General features: G+C 30.2%; 1 protein-coding gene across 1 annotated transcript in view; it reads right to left on the bottom strand.

The window, feature by feature from the left end:
* LOC111630211 (multidrug resistance-associated protein 4-like) overlaps nt 1-16,305 on the bottom strand; it is a 45,702-nt gene that overhangs the window by 21,107 nt on the left and 8,290 nt on the right. The window contains exons 2-4 of the mRNA XM_023374280.1: nt 3,557-3,667; nt 929-1,034; nt 631-849 (exon numbers count right to left, since the gene is read on the bottom strand). Of these exons, the coding sequence (XP_023230048.1) occupies nt 631-849; nt 929-1,034; nt 3,557-3,667 (436 nt within the window). The remainder of the gene's footprint in view (nt 1-630; nt 850-928; nt 1,035-3,556; nt 3,668-16,305) is intronic.

The following is a 16,305-nucleotide window of genomic DNA, read 5'->3' as shown; positions in this document are numbered from 1 at the left end:
CATTTTAATTTTTTATGTATTGTTGGGTTTCGTAAGGAGCCATCAGGCCCTGAAGGGATTATTCAGTTACTTTTGCTATTGTCATTGCTTGTATGTGTCCAACGACTACAGAAAGTAAATTTGCCACATTGTAGTTTGGGCTTCCAGGCAAATCCAATCGAGTCACATAAATAATTGCACATACATAAATTCTTATAAACAAAACAATTTTTATCGCAGTTGCCGACCAATCTTATTATCCTGTCATTATTGTTTATGAGAGTCATTAGCAATAGCAGGTCTTATTGAAATATCTATAATGGTGCACTTAAGATAAAAATAACACATAAATCAATTAAAGATTTGGTGAAGTAAGATATAAATTAACAACAAACCATAATTTTTTGTAGAAAATTAAACAAAATAACAAATTTATTTGAATTTGTTCATACATAAAGACATAGATTTCATTTATTCCCAAATTGTTTCTTATTTTTCGATATTATCATGAAAGATAATCGACTGCTGCATATGCAAACAACCTTCGTTCATTAATGTAAATTAGCTCAATCCTCATATTTTCCAATACACTTTGTTGTGAAAAATATAAACATAGTAATATATTCATAATACATTAAAATTGATATTTACCTTTCTATATATAATCGTGCAAAAAGCTATCTTTAATTTCATTCCAATTAATTCTGACATAATATAATTAGTATTATATGTAAACAAATAAATCGCTGTCACGCCAAAAAATCCGGCAACGGTTAAGTAAATATTGTATGGATTCCATTCCGACCTATTGTCAAAATAATGGACTGTTAATCCTAATAAGTGTATTTGTCCTGCAACTATCGCCGTTTCCTGCAAATACACATTAATACCAATAATTTAAATGGTTTTAATATATAGTTTACGTATAAGCAAAACATCTGTCAAGTACCTGGATCAATGTAAGTAAAATTAATGCTATATATTTCCATCCAACAAATCGTAATACAGCTTTCAGTACGTTTGGATTTCTTTTCTGTAGTTCTTTCTCCCACTCTCTAAAAACAAATTGCAATAAAACGTAGTAAATAAAAATAATATTTCTATTGAATATTTTAATTTTTGTAAATTCTTAAGTTATTTATAGCGCATTTAATATAATAATTCCATTTTTTAAAATAAAGTAACAGTTTATTAATCCGGCACCTGTTAATATTAAAAGTTTATTAATTCACAGACATTATGTCTGGCCATTAATAATCATGCCATTAATAATCATTAAATGCAAATGTGGTTAAACATGTAGTTGGCTAAAGACCCAAAGGAACAACTGAAACAGATCTGAAGAATGTGGCTGTGCACATTGCTACATGTTACAAGATAAATGTAATCTTATTAGAGTATAGTCATATATATTTTATATAATATAATCTTCAAATAGATTAAATAGTGCAAGTCAAAAAATCACAAGTACGCAATAACACTTTCTATTACAAATTGTACAGCATTGTGTGCAATCAATAAATAGTGCGCAACTTTTTTACTTCTTTCTTTTAATATATTAAATTGTTTATCATTCCTACATTTTTAATACTCTGACACCACTGCAATTCGGTAACAAACAGATTGACATCTTGATAATAAAGAATATCACAATATTACAAAAAATAGGCATGGGTCACGATAATTGAATTATGTTGCAAAATAATAAACAAAAAACTTAATTGATGCACAAGTGGAAGTCCGAAGTTTTCATCATGGTATGATTATGGAAGATAAAACCAACAGCACAGAAGTGCAAAAAGTCGCATGGTAACACTTAAATGCTTTGGCACATTACAGTGAAATTGAAATTGGTGTAAACTGTAAACGTTATAAAAAGCAAGCAATATGAGATTTAAGGTAATTCTAATGATACAGTTTTTGTACAATCATATACATATCTTGAATCATTTTAATTACGTGAAACGCATTAAGTCATTGTAATACTTGCATATTTTACATATACTGGTTTATCAGGTGGTGCCTGTAAAATGCTAGCGATTTTTCAATTAAATAATCGGCACTATATGGAAAATGTATGTAAGGCATTATCTGTCAGTCAGGAACTTACAGAAGTATTGAATTTAAGTATGGGATTTTCAACATATCGGAAAAAGTTTTACTAAATTTTTCAAAATCATAGGCAAGTGTGGCATTTCACAAATGTCATGCAAAGAACAATAGATTAGAATAAAAATTATGTATAAAATTCCAGAAGACCTAATTATACTTATTTTATTTCAAAAAATAAAACCGTCACATATTATCTTAAGTATTTCGTAATTTCGAACATTATTCGTAGAATTTTGATAACAGCTGAATAGTTGTGTGATTAAGGTGATAGCCTATCACACAACTATTTAGAAAATTCGAAAAAATTTCTCAGGACACTATTTCAATATATCACGTTAAATCCCACAGCACTGGTTGCACCATTTTTCGCTTAGCCAAACTCTTAAGAAACTTGCAAAAACACCCTCATTGTATCAAAACAGTAAAACCGGTTTTATAAATTACTAGCTGCAAGGACCCGCTTCGCTGGGTTTTTATTTGTATGTAATATAGTTTATATATATATATATATATATAATACTGTTTTTCTAAGTAATCTAGAATCTAGCTGCAAAGACCCGCTTCGCTGGGCAAAAAGTAACGATAGTAAAAATTAAGATAATTACATTATAGCNAACTTACAGAAGTATTGAATTTCAAAACTATGAGATTTTCAACATATTGGAAAGGAGTTTTACTAAATTTTTCAAAATCATAGGCAAGTGTGGCATTTCACAGATGTATGCAAAGAACAATAAATTAGAAGTATAATTATGTATAAAATTTCAGAAGACCTTATTTTACTTATTTTATTTCAAAAACCAAAAACATATATAACGTACCGACATATAATATCTTAAGTATTTCGTAATTTCGAACATTATTCGTGAAACATTAAAAACAGCTGAATAGTTGTGTGATTAAGATGGTAGCTCATCACACAACTATTTAAAAAATTCGAAAAATTTTTCAAGACGCAATCTGAATATATCACGTTTAATCTCACAGCACTGGTTGCACCATATTTTGCTTAGCCAAACTCATAAGAAACTTGCAAAAAACACCGTCATTGTATCAACACAGTAAAACCTGTTTTATAAATTATAATTTAAAAAATTATAATTTAATATACGAATACACAGTATTAATGCTTCGAATAAAAATCTAAAATATAGTAGTTAGTTTACATGAAACAAACATGCTAATTTTTCCTTGATTTACCTTTTACATCTTTCCTTTAGCTTATAAAAGTATTCAATTTAATGATAATGAACACAAGAAATTTGTAAGCTTACTTCTGAAGCATATTTCCAAGGTCCTCGGAACTATGATATTTGGAAGTTTCGAATAAAAATCTAAAATATAGTAGTTAGTTTACATGAAACAAACATTCTAATTTTTCCGTGATTTACCTATTATATCTTTTCGTTAGCTTAGAAAAGTATTCAATTTAATCAGAATGAACACAAGAAATTTGTAAGCTTACTTCTGAAGCATATTTCCAAGGTACTCTGAACTATGATGTTTGGAAGTTTCGTATAAATCTTCTTCTTTCAAAAGTCTCTTTCTTCCTTTAATTATTATTGGAAAAAGCCAACTGAAAAATAAATAAATTATTTTTTATTGTTCAATGCAGTTATTTTTTCTACTGACACTTATTATCATTACAATCTCATGAAAGACAATAATTAATATTTATAAATACATATCAACAATTACTGTCAATATTCAAGCAAGAAGTGCAAATTACCAAAAACACACAATAAAAAAATATTGCATATATTACCACCATGGACAAATGAGGCTCCGAGAGACACATGCAGCATTTTTTAGTTACATGCGGCTCTTCCTGAAAGTGTTAATTTCTGCTTTTTATTATTATTTTTACAATTTTATTTCCACAATTTTGTAAAAATTTGTTTATTAAAAAAATTCAATGTCTGTTTTTATATAATATTTATATTATATAATAAAATCGCAATACAGAACTGCAGTACAGAATAAAAAAGTACAGCTCTGTGGCTCCCATGCATTTTGCAAAACCTACATTTCGGCTCCCACTGAACTCTTGCTCGCCCACCCCTGATATATCACATCACCCTTCTAACTACTACATTCAAAAAAATATTTCAAACATTTCTTAAGTAATATAATGTAAATATACAGTGCATACAAAACCTGCTATATTAATATGATATTATTAGCAGATACTAACGTTCACAGTTATAGTAATCTTTATTTCTTAAGGTAAATTTTTTATTCTGAAATCTTCATTTATGGAAGTTATCCATTTTCACGAATCCTTCCTTACATCAAAAATTAACGTACACGGGGGAAAGAGTAGAAAAATTGCAATAGTAAATAAAAATAGACCATTGGCAAGCACGTTTTCTTTAAAAGAAAATGCTGTAAAGTAGTGCTGCAGTGATATGTCATGACATCACAAAAACTATAACTGTGAGTTTTTTAATTTGTTTTAGAAACTGAATAAAAGAAGGCTAAATAAATAATTGATTTTAAAAAATATTTTAGAATGAAAGAAGGTTATCCAAAAATATACATATTTGTATAACAAAAACTTTATTTGCTACATCAATTATTATTGAATAATAGTGTATTAGCAGAAATAATGATTGTTTCATACGTTTGTAAACATGTGAATTAAAGTGTAAATAAATGAGAGGTTGCGGCCGACGTTTTCATTGCGAGAAAAGGCCGCATTCTCCCTAATGATTTTTGATTTTAATCTCTGACTAAGATTTCTTTACTTTGCTAATCAGAAACATCACCAGTGTAATAAGTGCTATTAATAAACAAGGCCCAAGTAGACACTGTATACACAAAAGTGTAAAATGGTAAGTATGAAGTGACTACAAAACTTAATATAAATTTAGGATTTACTTCCACATTAATCTCTCTCATTTCAGGAGAATTAATTGAGAAAAAATTCTTCCTGGTCAAAACTCTTCCTGGTTTACACATGGTTTCAAATTAAATGCTTTAAATCTGAACGCCTATAAGGATTCAACAAATATAATAATTTCAGCCAATGGGTAGTTTATGCTGCGTTAGAAATGAAATTGAAATATGTTTCTGTAATGATGCTAGTGCAGGAGAACGCTCAAGAAAGTTTGACACTCAACGTGTGCATTTACAAAACATGATTGACACCTGATTAAAGGAAAAAAAGCATTAATAATATCATAAATTTATGGATTCCTGTAGGATTATGTAGCCTACATGGTGATATTAGCTATTGGCAGAAAATGAAGCAGTATAATTTAGATTAGTGAGAACAATAAAACAAATGAAATATGATATTTTTAATGATTTCAAAGCTTGTAGAAAACGTGAGGGAAATCCTTCAATTTTTTAATTCATGAATTCATTTTGTTGAATGGTAAACATAGCCACAATAAATGCATCGGTTAGATATTTGCATGCCAGAAAAAACAATTCACAGGAGAAAAAGAAGCCTTTCCTAATATTGAATGTTGTCTACCTGTGTTTTCCAAATGTGAAAGTACAACAACCAAAGCTTCGTACAAAGACAAGAACTTAAAACAGAAGTGTGTTTTAAAATTATGAATTAATCAGTTGAGTGATATTTATAAATCTCTTTCAGGCACAGAAGGCAGTGTAACCTACAGTCAATGTTGCCACGTCTACCGGATTTCATGTAGTAAAAGGCGAAGATAATAACACTCAGTATTATTAGGGTGGATGGTATATACCCTGCCTAAAATCTGATCTTTTTTTACTCCCGGCCAGTTATCGACGTCATTATCACGTTTTCTTCTCTCAAATCTGTTATTTTTCCATACATAGAAAGAGGGAAATTCAGCATAAAGAAATGTTTTTCAAAATTATCTGTTTTGCATAAGTCAAAAAATGCTGTAAGCGTAGTTTTTACTGAATTGTTAACAATATTTGTTAACTGATTGGCGTCATTTGGGTTAAAATAGACTCGCTGGCCATTTTCCAAATGCACAGTGAGTTGAAAAACTGGAGGGAACCTCTCATCGATCGGTAAAGCCAGAATTCTCCATACAGTCTTGGAGCTGCTGATGTATTGCCCACTTTCATAGAGTTCGACTACATCTTTTTCATTTTAAAGACCAAATGTTGCCTGATCTCTCCCTTTATTGACATATTTACATATGTATTTTATAGATTTTACAGAGTTACAGTACTCCACGTTAATATGAGCACCGAAAGTACGTGAAATCACAGGGTTATATGGCACTACCCAAAGGTTATGAAGGGTTACACCATTGATTTCAACAGTAAAACACCATCTCCTGGAGCTCTTCGTCGATACTTTGTGTATCCGTCTTCTCCTGTTTGAGTTTCTTGAAGGAGAGATCGAGGAAACTTCTTAGTGCAGCTAACTTCTTTTATACAAACTGATCTGTTATTTAAATTACTGCAAGGCCCGTGTATCATAATGCCTTTTATAATTTCATGAAGGAGAGGATCTTTCGCAAGGTCTGATATCTCTGCACAAATAACACTATCTACCATTACCAATATAACAATTACCAATGAAATAAATAAATTTTCTTTTAAAACTTTCAAAAAAAAACATGTAACGTCAATAAAACCATCAATTATCAATCCTGCATCCCTGAAACTATAAAAAAGAACACCTATATAATGGGTCTAAAAAACATATATACAAGAACGACTAATAATATTAACCGTAAAATAGAATTAAAAGAATTAGAAAAGACGTTTATTTTAAATAATTACCCCAGTTACAAATTAAAAATGTGGCACAACCAATATTATAACAACAGATTTAATACCAAATATATAAAAAAAATAAGAGTTATAATAGTTTTCCTTATATTAATGAGATTTATAATAATTGTAGCAAGTTTTTAAAAATAAATGGCTGTATTTTAAACTCTTTCCAGCGTTACCCGTTATACACCGTGGTTTTTAAAAAACAGAAACTTAGGTAACGTATAAGTGTAACAATTTTTAATACAATAGTTTTATGTCAGTAAATATAATCTACACGCGAAGAATTTGTCACTTCACTAGTTGTATATAATTTTTTAAATAATTTGTAGTTTTGGACTGAAGGGGGACTTAAAATTAATATAAGTCCGAAATGCATATGTCAAAACAATAAAAGAAGTATCTAGCCTGAAAGCTGTACTGATAGTCTACCGATTTGAATTGATCGGATTAAAGAGACATATTCACAACGAAATAACAACAAAATGTGTACAGTATATGAGGCAAACCATGCTTTTGTTATTCGACAGAATATATAAAAAAACGTACATCTCCAAACAAATTCCCCTTTGTTAGCAATGTCATTAACGCCTTAACCTTTAAATGAAATACCCTAGCTATGATATCATGAGGCTTTGGTCCATATAGTAATGCATTTTTAATATCATTCCATCGAGGATTACATGTAAATGTAATGAGTGAATCAGGACAACCGTAATAACAAACATATATCATGGCGTCCTGAGTCTTTTTATGCATATATCGTGGTGAACCGGTGAAAGATGACTGAAGCACTACCATCTGAACAAGCTGAGCGACATCGGTATCTTGTCTTCCTATAGCATCTCTGAGATGTATGTAACTATCGACTCGGAGTTGCGCCTGGTTGTTTCTGATAAAATTTAATCGCTCTGTCTCAATTTTTGCGTAAATATCAACGAAGTATTGACTAAAGAGAGATCGACAATATATTGATAATAAATGGTTGATTTCCGTTTGTCTGATCATGATGCGGTAAGAATAAAACTTCATTGCAGAAACGGTTTATCGAAGAGGTAATTTTGTTTTGGGATCAATGTGGGAGATGTGAATGGAGTAACCATCCTGATCACGACAGAAAAGTATCGGGTATTGCAATGCATCGTACGAACGGTGAACTTCACTAATACCTTGTAATTTGTTGTCATGACTTCGTAATACAACATCTCGTTTTTCAAACTGCTGTCCAACTATGATCAGAGCTACTTCGCTTGCCGTCGGTGCATTAAAACGTCCTCTATGAGCATTGGTTGGTTTCCTATCAGCGTGAATTACAACTTCTAAGTTTTTACAATTGTGAGGTACTTTTTGAAGAGTAGTTTTTAAATCTTTTATGTATGGGTTATAGTGCTGCAACAAGTAGAGCCTGATAAAACAATTACAGGCGATGGCCTGTAATTGTTTTATCAGATTCTTTTTCACATCAGAGAAGATGCTGCATTTTAAACTTTCCTCTCTCTCATCCTCTCCAACAAAATAAATCTGTAAGAATTCAGGGTTTTCTTGAGGTAAAAATTGCAGACTACCAATTAAGTGATACACCTGACCCTGCATTTTGAAAGTAGGCATAAATCTATCTCTATAACTTGTTTCGCTCCAAAAGAAGTCATTTGGAAGCAAGCATTATATTTCCTAATACGGTCTATAAAATGAATGTGCTCAAGATGCAGGCCCATGAGCAAACTATTGAGCGGCTCAGGTAGAGGCAAAAAAGCTGAAAGCTGCACTTTACCGGTGCTACATCACATACCAGGTGCTTCTTTTTTAAACTTAAAGGCGTTACAGTGTACGCATTTATGACTCATAGTGCCCAAGGATACTAATTTATCAGTTTCATAAGCTATCTCTGGGTCATATATAATCCCGGAAAAAGTTTTAATCTTCCATGGAAGCAATCGTCTTTCCGTTCGTTTTCCTTGATTCCTCTTTTTCCTGCTCATGTCTACGAACGACTGCTCTGTGAACCTCTGGATGATTTTTCTGGTAATGAGCTGCTGCTACTCCATGAACCTCTGGGTTATTTTGCTGGTAATGAGCTGCTGCTACTCTATGAACTTCGAGATTATTTTTTTGTATCTACCTGCTGCTTCTCTGTGAACTTCTGGATTCTTTTGTTGGTATTTAGTAGCAGCTTGTAAGAACTTTTTTTTTCTAATTGTGTTCGTAAATCTAACACGACGTTTTCTAGTACGGTTCTCAGAGCTGGGTATTCTATCATAGTTAACTGAATTAAAAATGGATGTTGACAACTCATTTTCATAAGGCAAATAAACATCAAAATATCCGTGAGACAGGTCTTGCATAGCACTAAAACGCAGTCGCTTCACGGAGTTTCCTTCTACACCAAATTTCTCATACTGCTCACTATTGTAGTAAACTTCTAAAGTTAACAGAAATATTTGTATCGCTGCTACTAACTCGCATAAACATCCATAAGTATGAAATCGCGACATATCATCGAAGTATTCGACAGAACTGCTATAATTATTTCTATCACTATCATGTGACATAATCAAAAAATCATCCCAGTGACTCATTACGTAAGCCATTATTTCTGCATGTACTACTTTGGCCATCACTTCAGTGTCATACAAAAGGAAGGATATAGCTTTAAAGAGAAAAGCTCCATCGCTTATAATTGGAATGATGGTGTGGGGCGTCATAACACCATTTATATTTATTATTCCAACAACCATAGTTATTATGTAATTTATAACAATCTAAATATATAAAATTATTGCGTTACACATACCCCGTGTTACTGAGAATCTTCTAATGCAATCGAACGTTTTCAATCTGATCAATTTTCTCGAACGTTTGCAATCGTTCTATAATCGAACAAATATGAAGTAATAAATTCGAATTTAAAACGGTTCGAACATTTAGTTAAAAGTCGTAACACGTAAATATTGTACATTTGGAAACTATGTTAATACCACCAGAAACAAAAAATCGCATCTAAAATAGTACAGTAGAAACCGCTCTTCAGGTTAGGCTTTAATGCTCTCCCCCCACGGGGGAATTTCGAAAAATCCCTTCTTAGTGTGCATTCTCATGGCGTACTCTACTAAAACGCAGATAAAAACAAAAAAGTCGCATCTAAAATAGTATAGTAGATGTCGTTCTTCCGATTAAGCCGCAATTCTCTCCCTCTCTCCCCGCGGGGGAATTTCGAAAAATCCCTTCTTAGTGTGCGTTTTCATGACGTACCCTAACTGTGTACCAAATTTTACCTCTAGGTTCAGCGGTGTTCTCTAGGCGATGATGAATCAGTGACTCAGTCAGTCAGGATAAGTAATTTTATATATTTAGATTGCATTGGCAAAAGTCATCTTTGAGCAAGTTTGGTTTTAGTTGGCACAAATATATTTTCTGTGAAATTGCAGCAGAATAGTGTTATTAACTTGCAAGTGTGTTTAGTTCATGTAGTGTTGTGAATTTTTTTTCAATTCTGTAATCATACAATAACATACTTAAAAAATAATTTATGCTCTCGTATGAAAGCTTTCTACTTATGCAATGGATGTTCCATTTGTAATAAAAAAAACCTAGCTTATCTAGCTATGCACAATATTCTCGAAGAAATTTCCAATCTGTTTTATAGGTGAATCTCTACTGGTATTACTGTTTATTGATATAAGCAATACTGATATTTTCCGTTTTCTAATTGGCAGCGGCCAGGCTCTACTTTTTCATAAAGCATGCCTACTCCATAGATAAAAAATATCACGAGTTATCTCGCTGACAAAGTAATTGTATTCTTTGCTGTTAATAACTCTGTAATGTGAATTCCACAACAATTAAATAGTTATATATATATATATATTACATATAATATAATATATATATATATCCCTATATATAATTTTTGGTAATGATTCTTTGCTTCTTTCCTAAAAAATTTGGATTAGTAAAATAGGGATTATGAAAGAAATGTAATTAAGACTTGCATTAGAAAGAAAGCGATATAATTTTTTATTCCGTGAATTTTGTTTTTCCATTCTATAACAAATTTGGAACTACAGTAGAGCGTCGATTTTCCGAATCAATTGGGGACTGGGGTTGTCCGGATAACTGATATTTCGGATAACTGATATATGTACGAAAAAATAGTTTAACGTGTCCGATGTCGAAATTTTTCTCCGTTGCGTGTCGCTTCGCGTTGAATTTTCGTCGATGTTAAGCCTAACAAAGACTATTGTGTCTATACAATCATCGCTAAACCCGATGTAATAGCTAATCACCAAACGTATGCCGTAAACCCATCGGGCTAGTTTATGGCTAATTACTAAATGAATTACATAACCAATTTGGTACTAGAGGTAAGCGTTAGGCGCCATCTCTTATTAATATTAATAATTATAAATAAATTAATTAATTTAAATAATTTAGAACCGCTGTGAGAAAATTCATTTAGTAATTAGCCATAAACTAGCCCGATGGATTTATGGCATACGTTTGGTGATTGACTATTGCATCGTTAAAAATTATTTTTTTATTTTGTACAAACAAAATAGATATATTGAAAAATAAAAAAATAATAAAAAAATATACTTCAGAAGTTAATTTAGTATCAAAAACGTAAAATATTTGAGTAGCCCAAGACGTAGCAAACATTGAAGCGCAACAGCAGTGGCGAAAATTTAAATTTGTGGACTGGAATTCTTTCGGATTATTGACGTTTCGGATGATTGACTTTCGGAAAATCGACACTCTACTGTAGTGTTAAGGAGTGAGAGTCGGAGTCGCCAGTTTCAGACGTTTTTATGCACAGTGGGAGTAAATAAATTTTTTTTTAACTCCTGTGACTCCTCTTTTGAATTTTACTATTGGTAAAATGTGAAATAAATTAATGCATTTTAATGAATTAGTATTTTAAAAATTTCTTAAAAATGGACACTTCGATAAATTCAGATATCAAAATGATATTAACTCATAAAAGCTGGTTTGTTAAAAAAAAATGTTTTGCGCATCTCACGCAACATTCTTTATACTCTCAGAAAATAGTGTTTATTAATGTAAGAACCAACGGTAGCCGAGTTGATAAAACCACTTAACAATTCTATTTAGTCGCCGCTAAAAAGTAAGCGCGTATAGTATCACTTCGAAGCACCAAGCTCGTATTTATCAAATTTCCAAAAACAAAATTTGGCTTTTATTTCGTGTACCTAATTTTTACTTGGCGCAATATCTTTTTACATTTCAGGTGTTTTACTTTGGATATCAATTGTTTTTTGACTAATTTGACTAATTAACTTATTTCACTGCCTTGTATTTGTTTTCACTTATTTCTATTATGGCGTTAATAACATAAGGTTATTAAACAGTACATAAAAATGCGATGTACAAATAGAACCGAGACCAGAATCTGAAAGAGAAAGAGAATGCTGTCTAAAAGAGGAAGAGTATGCTGCAAAATGTAATAGGATTGTTTCAGCTTATTATTCACTGGTTTACTTCAGTACAGTTATTACTTTATATTTAAAGAATTGAAATATTTTCAAACTGATCATCTTTAAAATACAATACAATTAAAAAATATAAGTAAGATTTAGAAAATTATTAATCAAACATTTCAAGCAAACAAACTTTAAAATCGATGATGTAATATTATTATTACACCAACTGTCATCTTTTTACTCCTGGACGCACTGTAACGCTCTGCTAACAGGAAAACAAGAGAGTCGGTTTTAGAATTGTATATCTGTACTATATAATTAAATTTTATAATATATTATATTGTACATATATGTATATTATAATTTACATTTTATATTATATATATGTACAGTACAAAGAAATGGAAAAAGAATCTGTGTAGATAGAGGCACAACTACTAGAAGTATAACAAGATCTATGGAGACGAATTTAATCTGCTCATATATAAACAACTTTAACTTAATATTAACAAAATATTTTATTCCGTATTTTAAATCATGGTTGAAGCGTTGTAAAATATAAATATGTTATTTTAAAAGTATTTATCTTATAGATATTTTTAGAACAAAACATCCTTTAAAAATTTTCGATTAATTGCCACGTGAATAAGCGTTATTTAAATTATCATTGTATATTGTGAACAATTGAATTTTTATGGTGACAAATTCAAAACGTAAATTAAATAAAGTTTTCTAACGTTAAATATTTTCTCTTCCTACAAATTTATATATTATATTTATATCTTAATTTTATATAACTCAAAAAACGAATTTTTTTTTTATTTTTAGAGCCCATTTTTCAGTTATACCAATCATTCTTTTAGTGAATTGCGTTATCAATGTAGTTGTGAAATATTATTAATATGCGTACTTCGTCGTTTGTTATTTGTAAAATCTCATACTAAAATTTATATGCAGATAATACATGCATCAAAGTGTTAATAATAAATTTTCATTACAACGCAAAAATATATTTTATTGTATGAATAGCCAGCTATCACCTAAATTATAAATGATAGCTTTGTCTCTTCCCAGAAAAAATAATTCAACTTAGTAAAAATAACAGTATAATTATGCAAGGCATAATAATTTATCTTAATTTAAATTCTTTTATCAAAACTTCGATCTTTCTACTGCATCAATATTTATATAAGATCTTACGGATAAATAAAGTTTATCAATACATAAATAATAAAGTTGAATTTTGAAATATATTTTGAATAATATCTGGGAATAGAATATAAACTAACTCAATATCGACTATAACAATGTATAATTGTTTGACCGAAAAAATATTTATATTTATATCTATCCGTGTTCTGTCACTGCACATCAATTTCTTATCAATATATGTGTTTCACAATTTATGCAAGCAGCAGGTTTTGCTGTTGGTTTTCCGCTTAGGTAATATTAAACCAATTAAATACAAAAATAATAGAAAATTTATGCACATACCTATAAAAACTAATGACGTTATTCAAATGCAGCAAAAAGTTGCTTAACTCTCCCAGCAACATTTGATGGCGTCATCTGTTATGCAATTGTATTTAAAAATACACCTATTTATATTTGTAGTTATTATAAAATGACAAAAAACTACGTTTTCACAGTATAGTTGAAAATTATAAAAAAANTATGAAAATTAATAAATATATTACAATTAATAATTTCATATATTAAAAGTAGCTAGCGACCAATTACTTCAAACCGGTATTATGTTATGTATAAATAATCAAAATTTAGTAAAACTATGATGCAAATAAATTACTATTTACATAATTTTTATTTAAATCACTAAATATATGATGATATATATTAGTTACGGTTATTCTCAACAGATAATTTTTTGAAACATCATCATTATAAACAACATTCAAGTGCGTATAGCCGTCTGGTTTCTTTGTGAAGTTTATTTAACTGATAAGAAGAATCAGTTATTATAAATTAATTTATAATGTTCCTGTTGCTTAAATAGGTCAAAGAGTAATTGTAAAAGTGTTGATTGTATTAAAAATTTTCAATGTTTTCTTTATCAGAAGTAGTAGTGGTTTGGGAAGCTTTGATCACAAAATTAATTTCAGATGTCGATTAAATTATAATTGCAAATAAAAATTTGTTGAATGGAATTATTTCAGATCACACAATTAATTTTTTGAGTAAATTACTATCAAATAAATTAGCAACTTTGAAAAACAAAACTTATATATATAAATACAAAAATAAAATTCTTATATATATTAATATTTTTAGACCATACCTTGAATAACAGGATATTTAAAAATGAATTGAAAACAGTTAATTTTCAATAATAATTTAAAAATATTGATATATATATAAGAATTTCATTTTTGTATTTATATATATGTTACCGCTAAAGCTCGAAATTCGTTAATGTGTACATTACCTAGCTAATCTGCAGATTAACTAGGATCATCCGTTAAAGTTGCTAAAATTGTTCTATTTCTCAAATTACCTAGGTAATGTGCAGATTATCTGGGTAGTCCGCAAATTATCTACTAGGCACTCGGTAAAGTGAAAATAAGATCTTTGCTGCAAATAAATGTACCACAAATAGATGTGCTTGTCGCAAAAACCAATCGATATGAAATTCAGTGTCACCAATCTTTAGACTGCACAATTGGATAATGTTACCTATGGGTGAGTAAAATGGCGGCTCGTCTCTGATTCCAGCAAACAGAAGAAGGAAACAGTGGGGACACACGTTCTCTCCTAACCTAACTTATTCTAATAAATTACCATAATTATTACCAATCAAATTATTAGAATAGGTTAGGTTAGGTTTGAACGTGCGTCCTCACTGTTTCCTTTCTCTTTGCTGGAATTAGAGACGAACCACCATTTTACCCATCATAAGTAACATAATCCCATTGTGCAGTCTAAAGATTGGTGACAATGAATTTCATATCGATTGGTTTTTGCGACAAGCACATCTATTTGTGGTACATTTATTTGTGGAAAAGATCTTATTTTCACTTTACCGAGTGCCTAGTACGTAATGTGCGGATTACCTAGATACTCTGCACATTATCTAGGTAATTTGAGAAATGAAACAATTTTCACAACTTTAACGGATCACCCTAGTTAATCTGCAGATTAACTAGGTAATCTGCAGATTAACGATTTTCGAGCTTTAGCGGTAACATATATAAGTTTTTTTTTTTTTTTCAAAATTGCTAATTTGAAATATTTTTTCACTCTGTTTTTGAGTCAAGAGATGATATAAATACTGCGTATAAAATACTAGTTCGATACCTCACCGAGAACTTCTTTTGCAAGAACCTCTTATGAATCTTCAGAAAGAGAGTTCTTTTGCAAGAACTCTCTTTCTGAAGATGTTGATCTTCAGAGGTTCTTTTGCAAGAACCTCTGAAGATCATCATCTTCAGAAAGTAAGTATTTTTATTTAAAAGTTTGCCTTTGATAAAAAGTTTGACTTAGACCTAGCTCTAGATAAGAGTAAATTTTCGAAACATTTACAAGTTCATTGATTTATTATTCTAATATGTATATATAACATTTTTTTATAACTTTTTTAAAGTATTTGTTATATTGAAAAATGATCTTAAAATATTTCTGAATTAGTTTCATATGATATGGAATTTTGTTTTAACAAATTTTGAAAGTATAGTAGACCCTCGATTATCCGACTCAATTGAGGACTGGGGTTAATCGGATAATTGAAAAGTCGGATAACCGAAAAGTATGAAAAAATCCATTATTAGTGTAGTATATTATTATATCCCATTTAAATAGTATATTAGTATATCGCTATTAACCTACTTCGCGTTGAATTTTCATCGATGTTAAGCATAACAAATATTTTTTAAAATAATAATCCTCGCTATTGTATCGTTAAAAATTAGAAAATTAAGCCTCGTTTAAATACTGGCTCCCTTTCATGGTCGAATGAGTGTTGCCAGCTAAAACACGTAAAAATAATATTAAAGTAGCCAAGACATAGCCAAATATTGTAGCGCCACATCACTAGCGG

The sequence above is a fragment of the Centruroides sculpturatus genome, unplaced genomic scaffold, assembly GCF_000671375.1.
Source record: "Centruroides sculpturatus isolate CEXI.00-Female unplaced genomic scaffold, Cexi_2.0 scaffold623, whole genome shotgun sequence".
In the NCBI taxonomy this organism is placed as follows: domain Eukaryota; kingdom Metazoa; phylum Arthropoda; class Arachnida; order Scorpiones; family Buthidae; genus Centruroides; species Centruroides sculpturatus.
This window is presented reverse-complemented; position numbering and strand designations above follow the sequence as displayed.